This window comes from Ursus arctos, unplaced genomic scaffold (genome assembly GCF_023065955.2).
Source record: "Ursus arctos isolate Adak ecotype North America unplaced genomic scaffold, UrsArc2.0 scaffold_4, whole genome shotgun sequence".
Taxonomy (NCBI): domain Eukaryota; kingdom Metazoa; phylum Chordata; class Mammalia; order Carnivora; family Ursidae; genus Ursus; species Ursus arctos.
Window position 1 is genome coordinate 91829497 of NW_026623056.1, and position 25587 is coordinate 91855083.

Here is a 25587-nt window from a genome sequence, read left to right on the forward strand (position 1 = left end):
GCGAGAGGTGGGTGGGAGTGAGCCCACAGCAGTCCGGGGCAGCTCAGAGCTCAGGAGCTGGAAGTGAGCCTCCGCAGCTTCCCTTCGGAGGTCAGCCCCAGACGCCAGCCCCAGACGCCCCAAGTCTCTCTCATCCTCAGCGATAGCTCTTTGCCTGTGTTCTTCTGTTCTTGGACTGTGGTATCACCAATCACCATTCGAACAGGGTGACTTCTCAAGACGCGCCGCCCACACACCCCACCCTGTTCATCGAGTCACTTAAATTCCTCTGCTGCATGCCCCTTCTCTCCATCTCCGTCCACTGTCCAAACCGCAGCAGTCCCGCTGCTGCCCTTGACCCCCACAGATCCGCTTGCCACACCGAAGCCAGACAGATCCTTGCAGAACACAAATATGATCATTGCATCCCCCTGCTTAAAACCTACAGGTGTCTGCTCGTTGCTTTCATGGCAAAGACCCAAGTCCTAATCATGGTCTAGCGAGCCTGTGGTCTGGCTCCCATCTACTCTGCAGCCTCTTTCCCCAGCAGTCCCTTTCATTCTCTGTGCTGTAGCCAGGACTGCCCTTCCATTCACTGGCACAATGCACTCACCCCAGGGCCTTAGCACATGTCATTCTTTCTGCCTGAAATGTTCTCCCCAGCACCCCATCTATTTACTGTAACTAGTTAATTCCAGTCACTCAATTTCATTTCAGTGGCATCATCAATCAGGGAAGCCTTCTCTGCCTTTTCGTTATTTGTATTCATGTTTATTTGATTAATGTCTCTCCAGACTACGAATGCCTAATTTTTCACGTCATGGTCATCCCAACTTGCAGCACAATACCTGGCGAGAAGTCAGTGCTCAATCAATATTTGCTAAGTACATGAATGGATCGAGTAATTGTCTTAAAGGAACAGCTACTGTTACGGAAGAGTGAAGGAACGATGATAGGCAGGAGGCGTAGGAAACTAGGAGAATGCTGGCTCTGACCCCACCTCCTGTATGAATCGAGGATGAACTTATACCCAAAATCAAAGGCAGCTGCTGCCGGCAAAGCAGAATGTGTGGGAGAAAGCCAGAGTTCCTCAAAGGCAATGTGGCAAAAGGGATTTTCATGGAGGCAGAAGATGGAAGGACAAAGGACACAGAGGGTTGGGGAGAAGGGGAAGGGGAGGCAAAAGCATTGCAAGGGAGTATCCACAGAGAGGGTGCCACTGGGCAGTAACCTCAGTGGAAGCAGGAGATTTTCCAGTGTTTCTGAAAATGAATCTGCAAACATTTCTATTAGACTGATCTAGCTGGCACAGTGAAAGTCCATACACATGGTCTGGGACGTTGTTCAGGCACGCAAGTGAGTTTCCAGTTTCTAGGCTGGGCAGGATAGTCATTCTAAGACCGCAGAGATCCTAGACAGGGGCCAGTCATCACTAAGCTCATGAACAAATTCAACTTCCTTTACAGTCATTTACATCTTATAAAATGTTCCATGACACACATTCTAACTGATAAAATTAACTATAATATACCTGTTTGAACTGACCTTGAAGTTTGCCTTCATGTTATAAGTGACAACCCCGAGAAGTAAGAACAATTGTTTAAGAACTGTAGAGACTGAACAACAAAGATTTAAGGGAACTCATGCGTTATAACACGAGGTGCGGAGCGCGCGTAAATGAAGACTCAGAGAATCGTGCTTGATCATCAGATGTAAACACAGCCTCGTCACTTTGATCTTTTTGAGGGGATGAACCATGTGCCTCACGCTCTGACTTCTTACAGTACTTGTGCCAACAAGATGTATTTACCTAAACAGCTTTTTCTCAGCAAATTCCGGGATAACCCAAACCTTTTCTTTGTGATTTTAATCCATTCTGAATTGAAATGGCTTTAAGCTTATTTTTATTTTCACAATTTTCTCTCTTGGGTCTCCTCTGGGGCTACTTCAGTTTATTTTGTAGGTGCTATCAGATGTTAATGCAGGTCCACAAACATGTTACCTAAGGGCTCTTTACCATCATTGCTGTCACATGTACACGTGTAAACTATTTCAGCATTAATATGATGTGTTGATATTTCACTACCTAATGTTCTTAGCATATTACCCCAAACCCACAACTCAAATTTCAGGTCTGTATAATTTGGCTGGTTTTTTTTTAATTCGTTAATATAGCTACTAAAGTTATAACCAAGTTTTTACCTCTCTGAAATTTACGATGAGGGCGTACTCATCATTTACAGCTTGGATGAAAATGGAGAGCCATTGGCTTTTGTACCATTTCCCTTGGTAATTTTCTCAAAGGAGTCAGCTGTGTTAATAATAACTGTAGTCAGTAACTGTTTCAGTAACTGTATCCATCCTCCCTTGTCATAATAATACCTAATAAATCCATAACAAATACTATATAACAACAAATTGTGGAGCCTAAAACAGTAAACATTTACTTAGCTCACAATTCTGTGGGTTGGCCATTTGGGCTGGTCTTAGTTGGGTGGTTCTTCTAGTGTTGGCTGCTCTTTGCTCATGTGTCTGTGGCCTGCCACCCGGTTGGACAAGAACTAGCTGGTCTAGGATGGCCTGGGACAACTTGTCTCTACTCCTTGTCATCCCCCAGGAGGGTACAAGGGCTTACCTACATGGTAGGCACAGTCAAGAAAAAACCCACAGGCCTTGTGAGGTCCAGGTGTGGAACCAGTATACTCTTGCTTCTGACGCATCCTATTGGCCAAGGCCAGACACAAGGGCAACAAGGTCCGAAAGGGAGAAATAAACCCCTCTTGGTGATAGGAGTGTCAAAGTCGCATTACAAAGGGCCTGGGTGAAGGGAGGGGTGGAGAATTTAGGCCATTTTTGTGGTCAGATCTGCTACAGTCCATCCTTTGGCCCCAATTATTCACACCTCTCCACCAGAAAAACACTCACCTCCTCCCAAGATCCCCAGAAGTCTCACCCAATCCCAGGACCAGACTCGTAGTACAGGGTCTCATGATATACTAGGTTGAACATGCCTCCTTAGGGGCAGCTCCTCTTGACCCATAGACGGATAAACTAAAAATATCAATTATCTGCCCCACACACAGCATACAATGGTCAAAGAGAAAAGGACCACCACAGTGAATACTTCGATTTGAAAAGGGAAAGGATGGGGACCCATCAGTGGCAGTCAGTTAGGCATCCGACTCTTGGTCTCAGCTCAGATTGTGGTCTCAGGGTGGTAGTATCGAGCCCCACATTGGACTCCACATTCAGCATGGGGTCTTCTTGGGATCCCCTCTCCCTCTCCCTCTGCCCCTCCCACCTGTGCACACACACTCTCTCTCTCTAAAAAAAATAAATAGATCTTTGGAAGAAAAGAAAAGGGGGAAGAATGGTTACACAGAGCAATCCCTGGTAGATAGCAATTCCTAAATCCACAGGGAGAATGTTCTCAGGACCCCAGGAGAAGGGAGTGTTCCCTGATGAGGCTGAGTTGTGCCTGCCGGGAGCATCCCCAGGCTGTACCCCAGCACGACTCTTCCCTCTGCCCTTCTGGAGATCCCTCCTTTTCCAGCACCTCTTGCTCACTTTGAAAAATGTGCGCTTTGAGCAACTCTTCAACTCTTACTGCCCTTTGCAAATTGGGGGTACAGAGGCCTTTTTTCACTTTAAACTGCTCAGTCCCCTGAAGGTGGTACTTTGTTCAATACAACGTCTTTAAACACTTTGTGGGGATGTCTGCATCGTGGCTGTATAAGATACCCCCTGCCGTGTCCCCCCACTCAACAACGGTTTAGCATCCATCCACGGACAGAGTGCCTTTGTGGGAACTGTGGGACCCAGCCCCACACACCAAGGAACTCAGGCAGAGCCTCGCCCACCCATGTGTCCAGTCATAGGCACACAGACTTTGGTCCCAGCCATGAAGCTTGCAGTGGCCCATAAAGTGTCTCTACCCCCTCTTGGCCACAGTCTGGGAGACCCTGGGAAACACCATCTTAGACAATCCCCCCCCCCCAGGAAAGAGCTTTTGTGGGAGTCCAGATTTCCAGCAAATTCCAGCACATCGTTAGAACAAAAAAAATATGAGTTTGGATGCACTGGAGAGAGTAAGAGGAACAGTGTGACTTTACCCATGTCATCCCTCCCCCAAGGCCCTACCACTTAGTGTCGTGAGAGAGATTCTCAGGCCATGATTTCTCCCGCAGGGGAAAGTGAGAGCGTGGGAGCGAGCACCTGACTCGCCCAGCTGTGTGAGATGCTGCCAAAGATACATACTAGGGTCTCTCTAGCCCCTTCCAGAGTGTGGGCCATGAGTACTGGGGACAGGAAGAGCTAGAGAGCAGCACATAGAACTCTCAGGGGCAAGAAAAGGACCCCAACACTACCAACTGCCTTGTGAACTCCCATCAAAAAGCCTGCACGTGGGCCACTAGGAACACTTTGCCCACAGATCCCACAACTGGCCTGCTGGCACCCCCAGCACTCCAGGCACCTCACCCCAGACACTCTTGCACTGCGACCAGCTCCCTGTGTGCACTCGCAATGGCAGTGAGGGTGAGCTTCGGCAAACCAGTGAGTGAGCGTGCACAAATAATGGACCCAAATCCGCGGGTCAGGAAGAGACCACCAACTTGAGTTTTAGCACCACCTTGGGAAACAAAAGGGAGGCTGTCAGCACTCAACCTAGTTAATCTTGGGGTGGAGGGAAGTCATACAAGCTGAAGAATCAGCCACAAGAGGGAGCAAGAAATGTGGAGGAGGCACATCTGTGGAAGGTCTGAGATCGCCCCAGAACCCCTAGCGGGGCTGACGGAAGGTGTTTCTCTCCCAAAGGCAGTTAGCAACGTCCAGAGGAGTGGATGTCAACTTCAGATGCGAACACAGCAGCGCCAGCCAGCAAGGAGCATATAAAGTCGAAGAAGCATGCTGCCACCACAGGATAAGAACCTTCGCACAAACACCCCCAGAGACCTGGATATCTGTGATTTGTCCGGTAGTTCAAAAGAGCTGTTTTAAGGAGTGAGCTAGAAGAAAATAAGCAAACGACCACAACAAAAAAGACAATTCAACAAAATCAGGGAGGCAATATATGAACAAAATGAAAAGCTTAGCAAAGATGGAAATAAAAAAAAATTAAAAAAAGAACCAAACAAAAATTCTGGAGCTGAAGAACACAGTGAATGAAATGACAGGTGCAATGGAGAGCTCCCACAGCAGAATGGGTGCAGCAGAAGAAAACCTGTGAACTGAGGACAGGAACTTGGATGTCATCCAGTCAGAGGAGGACAAAGGAGAGAGGACCAGAGAGTCAAGAAAGCCCAGGTGATCTGTGGGATACCAATGAAAGAAACAGTCTGTGATTTATTGGCGGTCCAGAGGAGGAGAGTGGGAGAAAGCAGCAGAAAGTTTATTTAAAAGAAATAATGGCTGAGAACTTCCAAAATCAGGGGAGAGATTTGGACATCCTAGTTCCTGAAGCTCATGGGTCGGTCACCAAACAAACTCAACTTGAAGAGTTCCTTTCCAAGACACGTTATACTAAAACTGCCAAAAATCAAGGTCAACGAGGGAATCTTAAAAGCAGCAAGAGGAAAGAGGCTTGTAAGTCACAAGCTATCCCCATTCAGCCATCAGCAGGCTTCTTGGCAGGGGCCTTACAGGCCAGGACTGAGCAGCACGGTGCAGCCAGAGGGAGACCTGCTGACCTAGAATCCCCCACCTGGCAAAGCCGTCCTTCAGAAACGAAGGAGAGATAAAGACTTCCTCAGACAGACAAACGCTGAGGGAGGTCATCCCCACTGGACTTGCTCTGCAAGAAACACGGAAAGGAGTTCTCCCAGCTGACATGGAAGGACAGTCACCAGTGACGTGGACACATGGAAAACATACAACAGACGGTAAGGGTGCAGGTAGATTCTGGACCCTCTAATACCCTAATGTGTATTGACCACTCACCTCCGCGTGAAGGTTAAAGGACAATAGAATCCAAAACAACTGCAGCTCCGATCATTTGTGTATGAAGAGAGAGAACACAAAGCCCTAAACTGTGACAGCAAAAACATCAAGGGAAGGGCGTGAAGAGGTAGACTGTTTGAATGCGGTCAAGTTCAGTTGTAATCAGCGTAAAACTGTTATATCTATGAGGTGGCTTACGTGAGCCTCGTGGTAACCACAAAGCAAAAACCTACAGTAGATTCACAAAGGACAAAGAGCAGGGAATCAGAGCCTACGACTGTGGAAATCAGCACTCCACAAAGGAAGGCAACAAGAGAAGAGAATGTCCAGGACGTTCCTAGATAGATAGATATAGATATACGGATGTTGATATTGACATATATTGATATATAGAGATAGATACTTGATATTCACATACAGGAATATATTCAATATATATTGAATATATACTTGATATATACCAAGTCATTACACTGTATACCTTAAACTTACACAACATTATATATATATCAATTATACTTCAATAGAGCTGGAGAAAAAAGAATTTCCTTAAAAAAATAAAGTCACTAGTATTTTTCCATCTGATGTGGTTTTGACATGTTGTAGATGGAGTTACATTTTCCCCCCAAAAGATAAGCTGAAATCCTAACCCCTGGTACTTGAAATGTGACCTTATTTGGAGATAGTCTTTACAGAGGATTTCAAGTTTAAATGATGTCATCAGAGCGGGCCCTAATCCAGTATGACTTGTGTCTTTATAAAAGGGGGAAATTGAGACACAGAGAAAGCCACGCACAGAAGACAGACACACAAAGAGAAGCTGTAGGAAGACAGGCAGAAAGCAGGGAATGCCAGGGATTGCTGGCCACCCCAGGAGCTCAGAAGAGGCAGGGAAGGAGTCTGGCCAGGGTCTCAGAACTGTGAGACCATACCTTCCCGTTGTCTTAAGCCAGCCAGGTTGAGGTCCTTTGTTATCGTAGCTCTAACAAACTAATTCAACACACATTTGTACTGGAGGACAGTGCTAGGCTAACAACTCAGTCTTCACTCCATGCCGGCACCCAGCTCTTCCCCCTACTTGGTGGTGACATGTGGCCATTAGAAGGTAGGCGAGGCTCCAGTAATGGCCCACTTGGTGCGGCAGGAGAAACAGGAAGGCATAGAGCTGGGTTATGTATGCAAGATTCATATACACAGGATCTTATAGGACAAATCTATTTATCATTTCAGTACATGGGAAGGTAGAATTTCTAGTAGTATTGGAATCTATATCTTTTCCATCAAAAAGTGGGCATCTAAAAACACCATATAACTTTGGGGCAACAAATAAAATAAACCACTTATGGCTTTTTTACTCATTAAAATGCATAATGAAATATTTCATACATATCAAAAATATACAAGGGCAGACCCTCCTGTGCCCACAGCACACTGTAAGAAGCAAACATTACTAAAAGAACACAAGTCCCAAGGCACCCTTCCACGTGGACCTCACTGGTCCCTCCGCCCCCTCTAGAGGCGGTCACTAATCTATTCTTCTGTATGGCTCATCCTTGTTAGAGAGTAGGAAACTTTATGTATTCTGGATACTGATTCATTATGATTTAAATAATTTCCCAGTTTGTGGCTTGTCTTTTTACTTTCTATAGTGCCTTTTGCTAAACACAATTTTCAATTTTAATGTAAATAGCTTGGAATGTCCTGCGCCATGGGAAGTATGGGTGTATGTTAACCCCAAATTCAAGAGAGGGTAGGCCTTGAGACATCTTTTTCCTCACCCAGTGCCCAGGCCGGGATAGACACATTTCCTGTGACTTTTCTTTGCAAGCAGGTGGCTTTGCCCACATCACCCTGTCACTGAGGGGCAGCTCTGTAAGGGCTTTCTCCTGTGCCTGCCAGCCCACTCCTAGTGCTCATGGCTCCAACATCCTCTTTATATCAGTTAAACAAAGACTTTAACTTACTGAGCTCAGCAAATGCTCCCAGGGCAATGGTGGCTTCTTGTGGTTTCTTGCTTGTGTGTTGGCCCCTGGGGACACATACTTCCTGTGGTCCAGGACATTCTAACAGATGAAAAAAATGATCACATTAGACCAAGATAGGCAGCACTGAGAAGAGCCTGATGGACACAAACACCGAGTCAACTCAGGAGGAATGCACACTCAACCCAGGACTTGGGAATTCCCACAGATAAGAGCCCAGAAATACGTGAGTTTCAAGTTTATCACAGCACAGCAATGATGGACAAGAGCTAGCAGAGACAACAGAGCACAGACCTGGATATGGGAGCAGAACCAATCATTCGAAATTATGCTTGTGATATTTTACCCAGCATTGTGAAATATTCTGTAGCCCAGAGGTTTTTCATAATATCCAGTGGCCAGATCCTCCCAGAGACAGAAGTCACTACATGTGTTTTAAAACATAGGTTAGAGGCACCTGGGTGGCTCAACCAGTTGAGCACCCGACTCTCAATTTCTGCTCAGGTCATGGTCTCAGGATCGTGGAATAGAGCCCCAAGTCAGGCTCCATGCTCAGCAGGGAGTCTACTTCCTCCTCCTCCCTCTCCCTCTCCCCCTCCCCCTGCATGCTCTCTCTCTCGCAAATAAATAAATCTTAAAAAAAAAACAAAACATAATTTAGGGGTGCCTAGGTGGCTCAGTCAGTTAAGTGTCTGACTCTGGATTTCAACTCAGGTCTTGATTTCAGGGTCATAAGTTCAAGCCTGGCGTTCGGCTCCATGCTGGGCATGGAGCCTACTTAAAAAATAAATACATTAAATATATATAATATAATAATAATAATATAATAATAAAACATAGCTTAGGGAATGCCTGGATGGCTCAGTCAGTGAAGTGTCTGCCTTCGGCTTAGGTCATGATCCCAGAGTCCTGGGATCAACTCCTGCATTGGGCTCCCTGCTCAGTGGGGAGCCTGCTTCTCCCTCTGCCTGCTGCTCCACTGCCTATACTCTCTCTCTCTGACATATAAATAAATAAAATCTTAAAAAAACAAAAAACACAGCTTAGCCATATCCAATTTCACTTTAACTTTCCTTATTTTGTCTTGACAAAAAAAAACTTTTAAATTTACTTTTCCTGTTTGCTGAGCTGTTTTTTCTTAAAGATTTTGTTTGTTTGTTTGTTTGTTTAAGAGAGAGAGAGCATGAGCAAGGGGAGAAGCAGAGGAGGTGGGAGAGAGAATCCAAAGCAGACTGCTTGTTGAGCATGGAGCCTGACTCAGGCCTCGACCCTCGATGGCAAGATCATGACCCAAGCAGAAACCAGGAGTTGGACGCTTAACCCACTGAGCCACCCAGGCACCCCCTGAGCTAACTACCTGTTTTTATTCTCTCTTATTAAAAAGAAAATTATCTTACTAAGAGTAAGGCATACTATATATGGTCATCCTAAACAGTATTTTAGGGGCACCTGGGTGGCTCAGTCAGTTAAGCACCCAACTCTTGGTTTCGGCTCAGATCATGATCTCAGTGATTGAGCCCTGAGTTGGGCTCTGTACTCAGCATGGAGTCTGCTTGAGAATCTCTCTCTCTCTCCCTCTGCCCTTCCCACTCATGCTCTCTAAATAAATAAATAAATAAATCTTTTAAACAACAATATTTTAAAACCAGTGTTATTGAAACCTTTGTAAAGAAACAAAAACAAAAAACCCCACTTCGTTTAAAACACGTAATTAAGTTGTATTAATTTACATAGAAAACTGGCATAATACATTTCCTTCAGGCTTGAAAGGAATGTATGTCTTAGACAAGAATGCAGAGCTAGGGCACGTGTGAGGATGGCAGAAACCTGAGTATTTTTATTTTCCTTTTTGGCCTAAACACCTTTGAGTTCAGGGTTTTGTCCAAGTGATACTCCATTTTCTACTTATCTTAAAAAGAAGTTTAATTTGCCTTCAGGAGACTGAAGGGGGATCTGGAGTAATTTACATAGACCTTTATGTGATTAATAAGGAAATACAGGTAAACATAAGTTTCTGAGGTTTTTGTCTAAAAACTGCTGAGTTAGTACTTGCTAGGCAAGGTAATGGGGGCAGGAGAAATCCAATCTAGTCTAGTTTTCTAGCTGATTAGAAAACACAATATAATCCCCTCTCCACAAAATACTCGTGAAAGCACGGACCCTGTCTCTGCTTCTTTGATTTTTCTGCAACAGCTTATATTTGCCTCTTGCACTTGGCCCTGTCCTTTCTATTCCCTTTGTCCTAATGTAGTGGAGGCCACCTCCACCGCCCTACCTGACTGCATTAGCTTCCTAGCAAGTCCTGCTCCCTCCAGGCTCAGACAGTGGTCTTCCACCTTGTTGCCATAGTTACCTTCACACACAATCATGCTGCTTCTTTGAAAACCGCCAACATGGCTCCCTCCACTCACCATGTCTCTTCTTCGCCAGGGCTCCCCTCAACCATATGTGCCCTCTCCTCAAGCCACTCTGGCAGGTGACCACACTGGTCCCAACGGGGTTGGCCTTTTCATTTTATGCTTGAGGAGGCTTCACAACACAAGCCTGAACTTTCAGCTGGAGACAAAAGAGTGAACTTGGTTTGAGTAAAGGATAATTCTGTTGGGGCACTGGGTGGCTCAGGGGGTTAAGCATCTGCCTTCCGCTCAGGTCATGATTCCAGGGGCCTCAGATGGAGTCCCGCACTGAGCCCCTCAATGGGGCTCCCTGCTCAGGGGGAGCTTGCTTCTCCCTCTCCCTCTGCCCCTTCCCCTGCTCGTTCTCTCTCTCTCACAAATAAATTTTTTTTTAAAAAAGTAATTCTGTTATCAAGGTTTTCCCTTCTCCTGGAGAGACCAAAAACCCCTTTCTCATTATCATCCTAAGGCCTCAGGTTGTCCTTCTGCCTCCCTAGGTGACTGCTGGCAGGTCGCATTAAATTCACAGGGTTCCACAGTCCCCTTTGATAAGGGTCTGGGGTACCTATTTCTGCCCATTTATCTTGCCACCTGAATGAGTCTCCACTTAGTCCGGGTGGAGTCAGAGGTGTTGGGCACGTTCATCTTCTAGGAGGCACTGGACAAGGCAGGATTGGGGGCAAGGAGGTACGATCAACAACGGAACAAGGGGACCGGTAACTAACTACGCCTGCTCCGCTATCACACCTTACTTTGGGGGAAGTCTTTGCCCTGCAAGCCGTAAACATTCGGGTAAAATAAAGCTTGCATTCCTGACCTGCCTAGCTCCGGCACTGGTGCTGTCATGGGCTCAAAGGGTGCCCACGGTCCCGCCCGAGGTGGTCTGCAGGATGGGCAATGAACAGGGGTGACCACTGCTGACTGTGCTTATCGCAGGACCGGGTCCGACCTGACGCCGCCTCTTGGCGGCCGAGGGAGGCCGGGCGCGCCCTGAGGTCGGGACCTAAAGTGCCGCGGGGCCCCAAACAGACGACGCTGGGTTAGGGCCAGAGGTCTGAAAAGAGACACGGGCAGACGTCGCCCCCGCCCTGCAGGGACAATAACACCGCAAGACCACTGCGACCCTCACGCGCGCAGCCAGCCCGGAGATGGCTCGGGCGAGACAGCCCCGCCGGTGATTGGCAGCTCCCCTTGCGGGCGTGGCCTGAGGCGCCGGGCCGGGAGCTGGGAGGCAGCTGGAATGCGCTCGCAGGCCCCGGGACTCTGCCGCGCTCTGCCCCGCCCCCGTACCTGCCTGTGATTGGTGCCCTCGCCTCAGGGGGCGGGCCCTAGGCCGGTGGTGAGCGCGCCCCGGTGGCGTCATTCCGGATGCGACCTCTGGCCGGTCAGGTTTTCGTCCGGCCCTCCCCCGTGTCACTGTCATGGCGGCCTCGCTTCTGCTGCGGCAAGGACGGTCCGGGGCGCTGAAGGTAAAGGGGAGCCGGGCCGGCGGCGGGGAGCTCGTGTAGGGCCGGGACGAGGGGCACGGCCCTGACGGCCATCTCCGGCCGTCCTTTGGGCCGTTGACCCGCCTCCCGGGTGCCGGCGAGGGCGCCGGGCCGGAGCAAGTGGACGTGGGGCGGGCCTGGGGGGCCGGCGAGCGGGCACTGAGCCCGCCACAGCCCCTTGGCGGACCCCGATCACTCGAGGAGCCCCAGGCGTGCGGGGCCGGAGCCACGGGCAGGTGCGAGGGCTCCCAGATGTCAGAACCCTTAAGGACAGCGTCTTGATGACCTCTTGTTTAGCCAGGAGAGGAGAGGAGGGAACTTTCAGGTACCTGGTTCACCTGGTAACTTGCCGGGCAAGCACTGGGAAGTCAGCTTATGTTACCCCATCTGTGAAAAAAGGAAGGAAGAAGGGCTTTCTTTTTCCGTATAGAAAAAATGTAAGGCCACTTCACTGTATTTAAACTTTTAAAAGGTTTTTATTGCAAAAGCACTTAACTATTCATTGCAAGGTAGAGTATAGATGGGGGAGATCTGTTTGAGAGTCCAGCATTTAGTCCTTGAAATACCTGGTTCCAAAAGATTGTTCCACCTTTCGTGTGTACACATGGACATGTACTTGCAGTCATAAACATAGAAAACACATCTTTACCTTCACATATTTAGGAGAAGCACCTCTGTTCTATATCCAGCTTCTAGAAAAGTGTTCAGCACATAATAGCTGTTAGTAAATACATGCTAAATGAATTACCAGTTTATGTTTGCCACTTAATGATATAAACAGTTTGGAAGCAGTTATTATTCATCTATATCATTACTAACATCCATATAGTATTTCTTCTACTTAGTGTTCAAGTATAGGAAAACATGTTACAAAAAGAATCAGAGTATTTTGTAGGTTAATAGGTAATTGGGGACTACAAAAAAGTGTGCATAGGAGAAGCTCTGTTTTGACTTTTCTTGGAGTTTCATAGTTAATAGTGACTGTCCTGTGGAGTTTTTTCTTGCAGCTTTTTTTGTATTTTCCAAAATTTCTGTAATACACATATGTTATGGAAATTGTAATAACTATGAGACATATACCATATGAATGCTTACATATATTTCTATGTTGTAACAGCTTCTAAATGGTCTTACGCTAAAATGTCTATTTGTTAATTCTTCTGTCAGGCTATGCTCCTAGAAGCACGAGTGTTTCGAGGACTTGCTTCCACGGTTTCTCTCTCTGCAGAATCAGGGAAGAGTGAAAAGGGGCTGCCACCGAATTCCAAGAGGCAAAGTCCACCAAAAAGTAAGATTTTTAATGACAGTCATAAGGGAAAGAGAATGCAAAATAAATAAATAAGTCTGCTTTCCAAGCATGAAAAGTTTTACTAACTACATAACTTGATTCTTCATTCCAGCAGTTTCCAGATTATAATCAGACATAAGATCTGTGATGGATTTTAGACCAAACACATCAGTCATGTAATAGTCTTTGACTCAGTGTTTAGCCCTGAACCAGTTCTGCCTGTGTTTTCTAAGTGCCATACTCTAACACACAGCAAGGGGATGCAGAGTGCAAAGGCTGGGGAATTCAGATGGCCCAAGTACAGATCCCACACTCCCATGGTAGCTCTGAACCCCACCTTGCTTTTCTTCCCCCAGTTGTGGCTTTTCTCAGTGTCCCTGAAACTCAGATGTGGCTCCCCAGGCTTTGGTTGGCCGTGGTCCAGGGTTGCAGGCATCCTTTTATGACGGTGGACAGGGAGTTAAGGGCAAGCTCCATTTTCCGTTACAACTTACTTTGATGAAGCTTGATGTCTGATCTGTGTCCAGCTCTTTCCATAGTCATTTTGACTGTTATTGCTGGTTTTTACTTATTTTTTCCTCCCGAATACCAATGTAACATATCCTCATGAAAGGAAAATAGAAAATGCAACAGTATATTGTACATACTTCTGTTATGGGCATTTTATTTTCTACTCCCTGTTCATTACTAGTAACTGATTACAGGAGCACCTGGCTGGCTCAGTCAGTGGAGTGTGCGACTCTCTATCTCCAGTTTGTGAGTTTGAGCCCCACTTTGGGTGTAGAGATTACTTAAAATCTTAAAAAAATAGAAAAGTGAAAAATGTGTATTATAGTCTCTGCAAACCTTTATATGTGGTTTAGAATGATAATTCAAGTTTGTCTTATTTTCATCATTTACCATTTCCTCAGTTTGAATATTTCAAAGTGTTTAGATATTTTTGGTTTTGTCCCTCCTTGATGTGCACATAAAACCACTGGTAGCATTTAAAATATAGGCCCATTGTTGAGTGTGCTAGCCCCCAACTGCCTTTCATGCCCTGTGGATGTCGGCAGAGGAAACACCCCTTCCTGAGGCAGCTCATTGCCTGGAGGCCTGAATTCAGCTCAGGCGAATTCTGTTTAACTCAGTCCAGTTTTAAATCCAGTGTTCTTTTTTTTTTTTTCTTTTTAACAAAACCACAGTGCCATGATCACTCCTAAAAAACGTTTACAGCCAGAATGTCAGTTCAATTCTGCATTATGCCTGGCACATTTTTGACATTCTTTCAATGTTTACTGATGACTAGTTGCATCTCATTACTAATGTTATTGCTGCCTTTGGTGAATTTTAGTCTTGTATCTGCACTCCCATGTCCTAGGTTTATGACACTGAACTAATGGATATGTGAGTGGAATAGGGTGCTGGGTCATGGGACAGTTTTGGGTACAGTATGAGAAGGGAGCACTGAGCTGGGAGTTAGGCTTGGGCCTGTGTCGTTTCCGCCCCTGGACACAGCGCCTCCCTGCCCAAGCGGGGCCAGCCCGAGATGCACACGCGTGCTGTGTCCATCATAGAGTGCTTCCAGGTGGGAAGACAGGATGCAGAACCACACTGTCTCTGATGCACATTACATTTCTGTCCCATAATTTAAAAATAATTTTAGTCCGTGTGTGAAGAAAAGGAAAGACTGCTTCTAAATTGACGTGTGCAAGTCTCCGTTTCTGCCTAAAGTATCAGTACTTGTCAGACGGGTCGAGTGTCAGATGCACAAATGCTTTTTGCCTGCTGGTGGCGCATTGCCAGCTTCAACCCCTGTCCACTCACAGTGGCTTTGGAAGCTCTAACAGAAGTTGCCTGGGCCCATGCAGACTGGGCCCTAAGCACTCACCCTTGGGGTCACATCTCTAGTCAAAGGGTCCGCCTCAGAGGCAGGACCCCAGGGTTACAGAATGCCTTCTGCCTCATCCCTCTGGAGCTCCAGCTTCTGGTAGCACATGCTTCCTTCCTGAGGGAGGCCACCAGCGCAGGTATCAGAGTCCACGTATCAGTCCTTGTAGGTCCCCCTCCCACAGAACTGCCCGGCTCCCGGCTTTGATGTTCCTTTGAATCCAGGCACTAGGCTGAGTTTTGCCACAGTCAATATTAAATCATTGACTGAATAACTCCTGCGTCGCTTTTTAAAGAATCTGTCAGGAAGCCAAAGTTAATGATCCATTTCAAGTCCTTACTTCAGTTTGAAAAGTGAGGAATCTCTGAAAACAGGGATTTGTGCTATTTAATCCCAACCAGCAGTGCCAGACACTGTTGCAAGCACTCCGTGTAGTCTCTGTCTGGTCCTCACAACCCCGTGTGTAGGTACCATAGTATCCCTGCAATATGGATGAGAAAGGGGACGAGGGAAGAGATCCGTGAGCTGCCCAAGGTCACATATACGTCAGTAGCGGAGCCAGACATGAACCAGGCAGTAAGGCCCCACCGTCTGTATTTTTAATCCCTGTGCTGTCTTGCCTCTGAAAAAAAATCTCGATTCTCATGTATTCATGAAAAAAAAAATACTTTATAGTCTTATACATGTAAAAAAAGGTTTTAATTAGCATATAAAATCTAAGTAACTCTATTCTTTCATGTGGTCGAGATGTGTGTTTGTTTTTGATTGTGCTTCGTTTCCAAGATTAGTTTTGTGACCCAGTGACAAGATACGGGAGAATTCTAAGGTGACTAATCCATTTCAAACACCAAGAGTTATTTTTGCCTTCAATAGGGAACCACTAGGGGTACCCGGCTGGCTCAGTCGGTGGAGCACATGACTCTTGATCTCGGGGTTGTAAGTTCAAGCCCCATGTTAGGTGTAGAGATTACTTAAAAATAAAATCTTTAAAAAAAAAAAAAAAAGCTTTGATAGGGAGACCACTAAAAACTTGAAGGTCATGCCCTCACTTTTCAACTGAGCAGAACAGAGATTCAGGAAATCTAAGTTCTGTTTTGAGAGGCGATAGAGAAGCAGTAGGACTTCTTTTGGTGCTGTTACTAGAGTTTTAGGCCTTTATCGTGTGTAGGTCATTTATATGGTCTCTGACAGAGTAGAACAGTCCACAAAAGTCCCCAGCTTGTGCTGTGAGACGTGCCTCCACGGCTAGACTTATTTATGTAGTGCTGTGCTTTCATGTATTTCAAGGTCACCATCAAACTAAAACACAGAGTGTATGGGCATCCTGCCTCTAGACAGAAGTAAGAGACTTGATGAAAACAAACCAGTAGAGTCATAAAGTGAGAGGCGTTGTTCCTCTACACGAGCTGGCTGTTTTTCGGGTGACATCATTCTGCCTGTAGGGTTGAGTGCAGACTCTGGAACAGCAGTTACTAGTGGCAGCTCCAGATCATTGTGGCAACTTCCTTCTGAGTCACAAGAGGACACTGGGCCTGTGCTGCAGTGCGTCAGAAATCGGCTTCATTAAAAAGCAAAATGCAGGGGCGCCTGGGTGGCTCAGTCATTAAGCGTCTGCCTTCAGCTCAGGGCGTGATCCCGGCGTTCTGGGATCGAGCCCCACATCGGGCTCCTCCGCTGGAAGCCTGCTTCTTCCTCTCCCACTCCCCCTGCTTGTGCTCCCTCTCTCACTCGCTGTCTCTATCTCTGTCAGATAAATAAAAACTCTTTAAAAAAATAATAAAATAAAATAAAAAGCAAAATGCAGGTGTGCCTGGGTGGCTCAGTCGGTGAAGCATCTGCCTTTGGCTCAGGTCATGATCTCGGGGTCCTGGGATCGTGCCCCGCATCAGGCTCCCCGCTCAGCGGGAAGTCTGCTTCTCCCTCTCCCTCTGCCCCCCGCCCCCAGTTCATGATCTCTTGCTCTCTCTCTCTCTCAAATAAGTAAAATATATTTTTTTAAAAAGCAAAATGCATTACTATAGTCTATTAGCCTATCTGTGGAATTCTTCCAGTAATTTAGCATGAATAAAAAAAACCTTAAAACATTCTTTTTTTTTTTTTTTTAAAGATTTTATTTATTTATTTGACAGAGAGAAACAGCCAGCGAGAGAGGGAACACAAGCAGGGGGAGTGGGAGAGGAAGAAGCAGGCTCCCAGTGGAGGAGCCTGCTGTGGGGCTTGAACCCAGAACGCCGGGATCACACCCTGAGCCGAAGGCAGATGCTCAACCACTGCGCTACGCAGGCGCCCCGAAACCTTAAAACATTCTTATTTCATATAATAGAAATTTCGTTTTCAAACAATTTCTAAATGATATCACTGTTGATCCCATTTGAAATTTTCTTTCCATTTTCAGTCGGTGATAACCCAACCTATAATGTAATTTTGATAACTTATTTGCAGTTTTTTAAATCTCCACAACATATTTGGGAAGATTCAGGCATTGTAATTTTTCTATTCAAAGCAGCCTAAGATTCGCCTTAGTTTAACTTAATTTTCCATACTTGGAAAATTCAGGCTCCACGTAAACATGGATGAATGATACAGGTGAGCAGGCTAGCAGGGTGTGGGGCCACTAGAAGTTTCTGAGTTGATTCAGGTACAGTTTAGAGAGAGAAAGAGAGAGTTCAAGTGCGTATACACTCCTTTGCCTCATTTTTATGCTTAACGTGATCCTGGAGCTCTGTGGGAGTTCTGAGAGTTCGCTGCCATCAGCACCTGCTTGGCATTCAGAGTGCAGATTCTGGGCTGGCACGTGGCCACAGTGTCACACCGGCCATGGAGGAGGTGGTGCTGGGGGGGGGGGGGGGAAGGGGAGGTGGGGAAGGGAGAGGTGGTAGGTAGGTGTGAACAGTCACCCTATGCTTAGGCTGTGCCGTTATGCCCTTTCACACTGCCCGTTTTCCTCTCTGTGGCCCATTTCTGATTTGTGGTTATTCCCCCGTTTTCTGTGATCATTTCCTGTCATTCTGTCACATGTAGGTCCCTGAGCTCAGAAACAGTGAGAACCCGTTGTGGATACTGGTAAGACAGTAAAGTTAGGAATACATTTTTTCCACTTGGTAGAATTAGGATTGAGATCTCTTCAGTATAAAATAGACTCCCACACTTGAAAATAAAGACTCTGAATTTGGACTTTGCTCATCTGTAATATATTTTTAAGTTTTGCTTTAGATTTGGGAAGTAGAAAACTTAGAAAAACTTGTCATATTTTTCTTCAGATCTATGTGGTTAGAAAAGATTTAGCACCTGAGAAAATTGAATGAAGTTGGTTCTAATCAATGTACTATGCAATTTTATTTTTTTAATGATTGACTCTACAAAATGCAAGGGTTTTACATTAGCGCTTTTTTTTTTTTCCGTTTTAAAACCTGTTGTTTCCAATGATGTACACATCAAGTTATTTTAGACTTCTTTGGTCGTGTAATACTTTTCTCTGGCTGAAGAAGTCCCCAGATGACTTGTGATTTTGAAGGACTTCTCTTCCCCATGGGGCACGTTCATTTGAATGACGTTCTCCCCACCCCGTGACCCCCCCACCGCTCACACGCACGCATGCGCACACCCAAATGCAAACCAGGCTCTTGTCCCTGTTCTGCTCTGCTGTTTTATTCAGAAAGTTCAGGCTCATCCGGTGTGGCTGACTTTCTTAATATTTGAGAAACATCAGTTTTTTTAAAGATTTAAGAAGTTACACATTTCTAAAACCTGCAGTAATTTGGAAATATCTTTATAGCTTAACTATTTGAAATTTGGATGAAATCGTTTAAAAATCATCATTAAAGAAGCTATCATTGTGAAAAGTGGAGACAAGTTTGTTACTTCTGTTGGTAAAAATCTGTGTTTTTAAATTTCTCAGCTGCAAAGAAAAACATATACATTTCTTACTGTTCTCTGTCATGTGGCTTGGCTTTGACCTAAGAGTGCGTTCCCGTGGAACATTTCTTAGGATGATTACATTGAAGATATTATAATAACGAGTTGTTAGTAATGAAATGTCTGTGACTTACTGATGAATTTAGGTTGTTGTACAAAATATTGAAAATAATATTCCTCTTTATGCCATTTCCTAGATGTAGTGGAACCAAAGGAGAGGGGCAAGCTACTAGCCACCCCAACAGCAGCTGAATTGTCTAAAAACTTGTCTTCACCCAGTTCTTGCCCATCAGTTGTGAATCAGGGCGGGATGGTAGCTAGCCCTCGCCCCAATCCCGATGATAGCATGCTATTCACAGATGAAGGGGTTCCAGAGTTTTTGTCAAGAAAGACTTTGGTAGAGTTTCCTCAAAAAGTTCTGCCTCCATTCAGAAAACAGGGTTCAAATTCAAAAGCTCTTCAGGAGAACAGGGGAGGGACAGATGATTCATCATCCTCTTCATCTGGCTCCTCCGACTCATCGTCCTCTTCGTCTGGCTCCTCCGACTCAGAGTCTGACGAGGAGGGTAGCAGCTCCAAGGTTGATACTCAGATGACGAGCAGGGGCAAAGGAGGACTTCCAAAACTGCAGGCCTCCCAGTCCCTTGAAAACAGAGCCCCCAAAATTGCAGCATCAGCCAAAGAGAAGACCCGGTCCCAGCAGGGACAGCCAGACCTCAGCCCTCCAGAGAGGCCCCATCAGGCAAAGAAGAAAGGGCCCACTGGGAAGCTGTTAGAGCACAGAAAAGACGCTAAACCAAAAACCACAACGCCCGAGTTACAAGCAGAGAAAGAGTTTATGAAGCAAAACGTAAAGGAAAAACAAATGGAGAAAATATTTAGATCAAGTGAAAAAGATAGAGAAAGTCAAAAGCCACTTGAAGTTAAAAAAGTCTTACCTGACCGTACAAAGTCAGGATTGTCTACACAGCCAGCTGGCAGCCCTGCGCCCGTGCAGTTGTCAGAAGGAACCAGAACAGCAGGAGGGCTACAGGCACCTCCTGAGACTGGAGAAAGGCGTTTGGAAAACCAAGTATTGGAACGTGATGGGGAGGTGGCGTTTCCCCCCATCGACAAGGAAAGTTCGGGAAAGCAGGTAACGGGAGGGATCCTGAAGGCTGAAGAGGAGAGTTTGGAAGACCAGGTACCAGTAAAACATCTGAAACCAGTTCCTGTTCCTACGGAAGGCGTTTTCGAGGAAAAGACCGCAAGCCTGGAGCTTGAGGGAAAGGACGGGATGGCTGGAGAGCCGGCGCCTCGCCCGGAAGAGCGGGACGACACACAGGGTATACCTTGACTTGTGCTCTCCTGAGAACCTCCTTTCCTGTGCGGGGGGCGGGCCGCCGAAGGCCCACGCGGTGTGAGGAATTGTTCCCGTTAGTCAGCCCCTGTGGTAGAAGTTGGCCCGCTCCGCGGTCTCAGATGAGAGAGGACTGTGCACGCTTAGCACGACCCCTGGGGCGCTTTCCTTTCCTCTGCAGTGGAAGCGTGTGCGCCGGGCGCTCCCCGCCGTCCTGCAGCCTGGGCCATTTCCCACCCACCCCCACCCCCCGCAGTTTAACGCCCTCTCCCTTAACTTTGGAGGCCGTCCTCGGGTCCGTTTCGTCAACTTGCAGAGCCTCTTCTCAGCGGAAGGGGTCCTGGGTGACTCGCATGGGCCGGGCTCGCCCTGCTGGGAGGGTCTTCAGGGCAGCTGCCCAGAGCGCTGCCTTTACATTCCTTAGGCCTGCAGGGCAGTCCACGGGTTAGGAATTAGAGCAGTAAGTGACACAGGGGCAGCCCAGAGCAGCTTCCACCTTTCCAGTAGATGACGTTTCCTTCTCTGACTTACCCAGAAAACACAGTGGGCTGCTTTGTTTCTCTATACTGAATTTTTAGGAAGGGTTCTTTTGCTGTCATAAATGTTTAGTATTGTATTCCTTTTATGCTACCGTCTGGCGGTGCACTGATGTTTATAGAGGGCGTGTGCTGTCGGTGGGTCACAGCGAGGCAGTGGGGAGGGCTCCTGTTTCCCTGGCTCCGCAGAGTGTCTGTAAAAGGCACTACTAACTAACCCGGCCCCTTCCTGTTTGCTCTGTAGTCTTCCTAAAGCCTGCCCCTTGCCTGATGTCCATTATGTGGTCATTGTTGTTATTGGTTGTGTTATGTGGACAGAATTTATGTGTTTTCTTCCCTCCGTTCTCTCCCTCTTCCATTAATAAGTGAAATGCCGGTGCTTGCCAGACTGGTCAAGACATGGAACCGCATTTCCTGATCCTACTGCTTCAGTCATTCTGCTGTAAATTGGAGAGGAGCACCCAAACCTTTAGGATGATGACAGGGTTTTCTTTCACATTGCAAACCATTTTGAAAACAATTTGCTTCTAATTTTTCACGGACGTGTTCTTTTTCCCACATTCCTTACACCCTTCGGAGGCTAAGGCCGCCACCGCCCCGGAGCACAGCCTACTTGCAGGTGTCCCTGAGCAGTCTTCCTGCTCCCACCCCCTGGCCCCTTGGCCTCTGGCGGGATTGACTTGCGTTCGAATTTCCCGAACCCACATTTCCCTTCAGGTGACACCATCCCTGTATCTGCTCTGAAGATGTCCCTGCGCCACATCAGGAGTCTCCACTCCTTGAGATTGGAAAGATGTCCGCTCTGAGTAAAACATTGTTTTTGTTTCATACAACCGAACACATGAAAACAAAGCTTTTGATATGAATTCAAATAGGGAAACTAGTTAGGTTCTTTTCCGTGCAGCCCGAGTAGAAGTGGGGAGAGCCCCAGGAGCAGGAGTTAGGGTCAGCAGGCCCGTCACCCGGCCCTCCGCCCGCCACCCCCGCAAGCCGCACCGCGAGCCCTCACTGCCTGGCCCGGGGGGGGGGGGGGCCGCCTTTCTTTTGCTTCAGCCACACTATCAATCTAGTTGTATGATTACCAAACATTCTTTTCCATGCAAGGAAATAAAATCTAGTTTGTGTATTTTAGTCTGAATCTAAAGTATACCAACAACTTTTTCAGAAAAAGTTGGAGACTATATACCTCATTTCCATTTCCCTTAAGTTTGTTGTTATTAAAGCAGCGTCTAATTTTCTTGTATCTGGAGACTTAGCAGGCTCACTTAAGCTTCTGCTTTTGAAAATTTTTTTTTGTAAATGGTTTATTTCTATTTTAAGACAATTTCTAATAGATCTGGGGTTTTTTTCCTCCATCTTTAAGTGGCCTGAAAGTCCCTCCAAAACTGTAGGCATTTTCACAATTCTGCAAAGTACAGGACCTAGGAGCTTATGAAGTAAGGTGTTAGGACACATCGTAACAACCATCCCAGTGCTCCCATTGTTAAGGCTGGTGTTTTAGAATACATTTTCAGCTGATTCCTTTATTTTGCTTCTGAAGTCCTGTTGCTTTCACGGGCTTTTCTTTTCTAATTAGACAGTTTATTTCAGGTAGGGTGTGTGAGGAATGCTGGGTGCACGGGTGTCTGAGCTGAGCCCCGTGGAGGCACTTCCTGTCCATGTTCTCACAGGCCTCCTTGCTTTCCCCCCACAGAGCCCGTGCAAGCCGCCGGCGTGGCCGAGCCGTTCGATAACAGCACGTACAGGAACCTCCAGCACCATGAGTACACCCCGTACACCTTCTTAGACCTCAACCTGGACCTGTCCAAGTTCAGGATGCCTCAGCCGTCTTCAGGACGGGAGTCACCTCGCCACTGAGCGCTCCCTTGAGAAAGTAAACCTTCTGGGGTCTGGCTGCAGAAATAAAGTCTGCTCCAGTCACGAGGCCTGACGCGTGTAATTGGTGTCCCTTTTACAGTGAACGGAGAATTAGTTGCGCTGCTCTGTTAATCAGCATGCATTTAGAAACATCTGTACAGGGGCGCCTGGGTGGCACAGTGGTTAAGCGTCTGCCTTCGGCTCAGGACATGATCCCGGCGCTGTGGGATCGAGCCCCACATCAGGCTCCTCTGCTATGAGCCTGCTTCTTCCTCTCCCACTCCCCCTGCTTATGTTCCTCTCTCGCTGGCTGTCTCTATCTCTGTCGAATAAATAAATAAAATCTTAAAAAAAAAAAAAAAAAAAGAAACATCTGTACACAAGGGATTTTTCTCCCATGATCCATAACCTCCGAACTGTATGCATTTTCCATCACTGTGATCCCACCATGTCGAGTCCCCAGTCAGGTTAACGTTAGTCGGCTTCACCAGCTAGATGTTGACAAATGTAATGATAACTTCTAATTTGGTAGACCTTGTTCTTAATAAAGCAAAAACAGGAGTTTTACTAACTTTACTGCAAAGGAATTGAACATTAAATTATAGCACTTCATTATTAGAGAAGGAACAGAATCCTTTTGTTCACCTGAATTAAGTATTAGGTGTAAACTCAGGGAGGGTCTCAGCAGCGGGTTTGGGGAGAGGTGAAAAGTTCCGTAGGGTCCAGCAGAGCAGCTCTGCTCCCAGGTGGCCAGGCAGACTCTGAGCTAGTTGAGCCACGAAGGGCTTCGAGGTTGGCTGAGTACCCTTCCAGCACTCGTGATGACGCTACTCCCACGCCTGGGGTGTAAGTGATGTGAACGCCTCCGATGTGTGCTGGGGGGGGTCTCTGCGCTCGCACCCTGTGGGGATGAAATGACCATCTCCTCGGAGAAGCTACAGGTCAAGGTGAGGTTACTCCCGACCGCAAGAGCTGACGTGGAAGATGGGCCCGTTTGTGAGGGCTGCACAGCTCCGCCTGAAGGGGAAGCCCCCCCCCCCCCCCGAATCTGTGTCATTTTCATGGTTCACTTTGTCCTCATGCGGCTGTTGTTTGTGTGCCCAAACTGGGCGTTATCTCACTTCGTTTGAATTCCGGTCCTTGGCCTCCAGTCAGTTTACAGCAAATGGTGCAGTGTATTTGTAATTATGTTTCATGTTTCTGTAATCCTGCAAGTAAGAACACCGAAATTGAAAACTGGTATTGTGATCGTCTGCCTCACGTCTTATTACTTCTAAGAGCTTAGCACCTTGGCGAGATTCTCCTCATCACATTTTTTTAATTATAAAATAACTAAAACCACATTACCCCCCCAAAAAAGGAAATGGGAAATACCGAGAATGCACTGTGCCGACTCCCTCCCTGCCATTACTAACATGTCCCACGCCTGCCCAGTGGTACGGGCTGCGGATGGACAGTGCCCTGTAACAGAGTTTGCTACCCTGCTGGGTGTTTTCGCACACTGGCCACGGGACTTGTGTGGGGTGTGCGGGGGAAGGTGGAGTGCAGAGCCACGGGGCGTTTCCCCGGGCCGCTCCTGCCGCGGGACCTCAACTCTCCACCGAACAATGAGTAGGAGTAGACTTTCATTTGCATGAGTTTTTCCCTGGTTATTTTGCAGTCTCTGGGAGTTGGCTCCCCTTCCTCCAAAAAGCCTTGGAAGCCAACACAAGCGATGCTGGCCATGGCTGTGTTTAGTAAGACCCACTGTGATGCGGCTGCTGGCAGCGTGACGGTTGCCCGCGGAGCGCAGTTTTTGGACCCGTGTTAGTCCCCATGCTCTCTTAGCGCTGCCAGAAACATCTGTGTGACTGTAACTCATGTCGTGTTTTGTATTGTTTCCTTAAGATGGATTTCCAGAAACCAGTCTGATGAATCACATGTGATTCACAAACATTTGTATTGCTTCCATTTCCACAAGGTTTTAATTTTTTAATTTTTAATTTTTTATTATTTTTTAAGATTTTCTTTATTTGAGAGAGAAAGAGTGAGCAGGGGGAGGGGCAGAGGGAGAGACTGTCAAGCAGACTCCTGCTGCGTGTGGAGCCTGATGGGACCGAAGGCGGGGAGCTCAATCCCATGACCTGAGCTAAAACCAAGAGTTGGTCGCTCAACTGACCAAGCCACCCAGGTGCCCCGCCACAAGGCTTTTAAACCAGCTTAATAGGTTTGAGTTAAATAAGGTAATTATTCTATTTCCTTTTGTATTTTCCCTGTCACCTGAACTCTGGCATCTTTCTGGACATTTGTTCTCTTACACCTTTTACAATGAACACCCTTGGCCTGGAGGGGATTGTACATAAAGCAGAAGTCCAGCCCTCGGTTATTATGAATTCTCGTCCTAATGTTGACTGGCAGCTGGTTAATAACTGCAAACCAGCAGATTATTGTGTGGCTGTTCTGATTCTGCTTCCAAGCACGTGCTTTGTGTTTGAATGGTTGGTGTTCTCCTGCCTGTCTCTCAACAAGCATCGAAAACCCAGGGAAGTGCTCCTCAGCTCACAACTCGCCACCCAGCACCAGCTGGCAGCAGACCCATACCTTACACGTGGGAAGCAGCCAGACATCTGTAAAGTGAGCTCACTGACACCACAGAGTTCACTGCACCCGAAGGCCTGACGCAGGATGTGCAGACAATGCAATGCCGTGTGGTCCTGTACAGCGGAGCCGGCAGGCTTTGCGTGAAGTCATAGAGGGAATATTTAGGGGTTTGCCCCATGCAGTCCCTGTTGTGCGGTCTTTTGTTTTAACAGCCCTTTCAAAAATGTGAAACCCAGTCTCAGCTGTGGGTCTTTCGCAATGGCAGAGAGCAGGGTTTCCGAGGGGCCGCAGTATTCGGGGGCTGCCAGAGGCCACCTAATGCAAGGGCAGGCTAGACACTCAGATCAGTGTGTCTCAGGTGCTCAGCACCCAGCTTCTACCGCCTTCTATCCGTGACCGTCTTCCCTTTTCCCTCCACCTA

General features: G+C 47.0%; 1 protein-coding gene across 2 annotated transcripts; it reads left to right on the forward strand.

Moving 5' to 3' along the window:
- Positions 1-11629: 11629 nt before the first annotated feature.
- Positions 11630-22956, forward strand: NDUFV3 (NADH:ubiquinone oxidoreductase subunit V3). Of its 2 annotated transcripts, XM_026497984.4 has the most exons (4): positions 11630-11763; positions 12949-13069; positions 19052-20179; positions 22423-22956. In XM_026497984.4, exons 1-4 carry the CDS (start codon positions 11716-11718, stop codon positions 22584-22586), a joined length of 1461 nt encoding a protein of 486 aa, XP_026353769.2. In that variant the 5' UTR covers positions 11630-11715; the 3' UTR covers positions 22587-22956. The 2 variants fall into 2 exon arrangements, with proteins under 2 accessions (XP_026353769.2, XP_026353928.1); XM_026498143.4 differs by lacking the exon at positions 19052-20179.
- The last annotated feature ends 2631 nt before the right edge of the window (positions 22957-25587 follow it).

Excerpts from the sequence above, each read along its gene's own strand:
- NDUFV3 (XM_026497984.4), top strand. The coding sequence starts at position 11,716 with ATGGCGGCCTCGCTTCTGCTGCGGCAAGGACGGTCCGGGGCGCTGAAG. Across the intron at positions 13,070-19,051 it reads GAGGCAAAGTCCACCAAAAA|ATGTAGTGGAACCAAAGGAG; the intron begins GTAAGATTTTTA and ends GCCATTTCCTAG. Across the intron at positions 20,180-22,422 it reads AGAGCGGGACGACACACAGG|AGCCCGTGCAAGCCGCCGGC; the intron begins GTATACCTTGAC and ends TTCCCCCCACAG.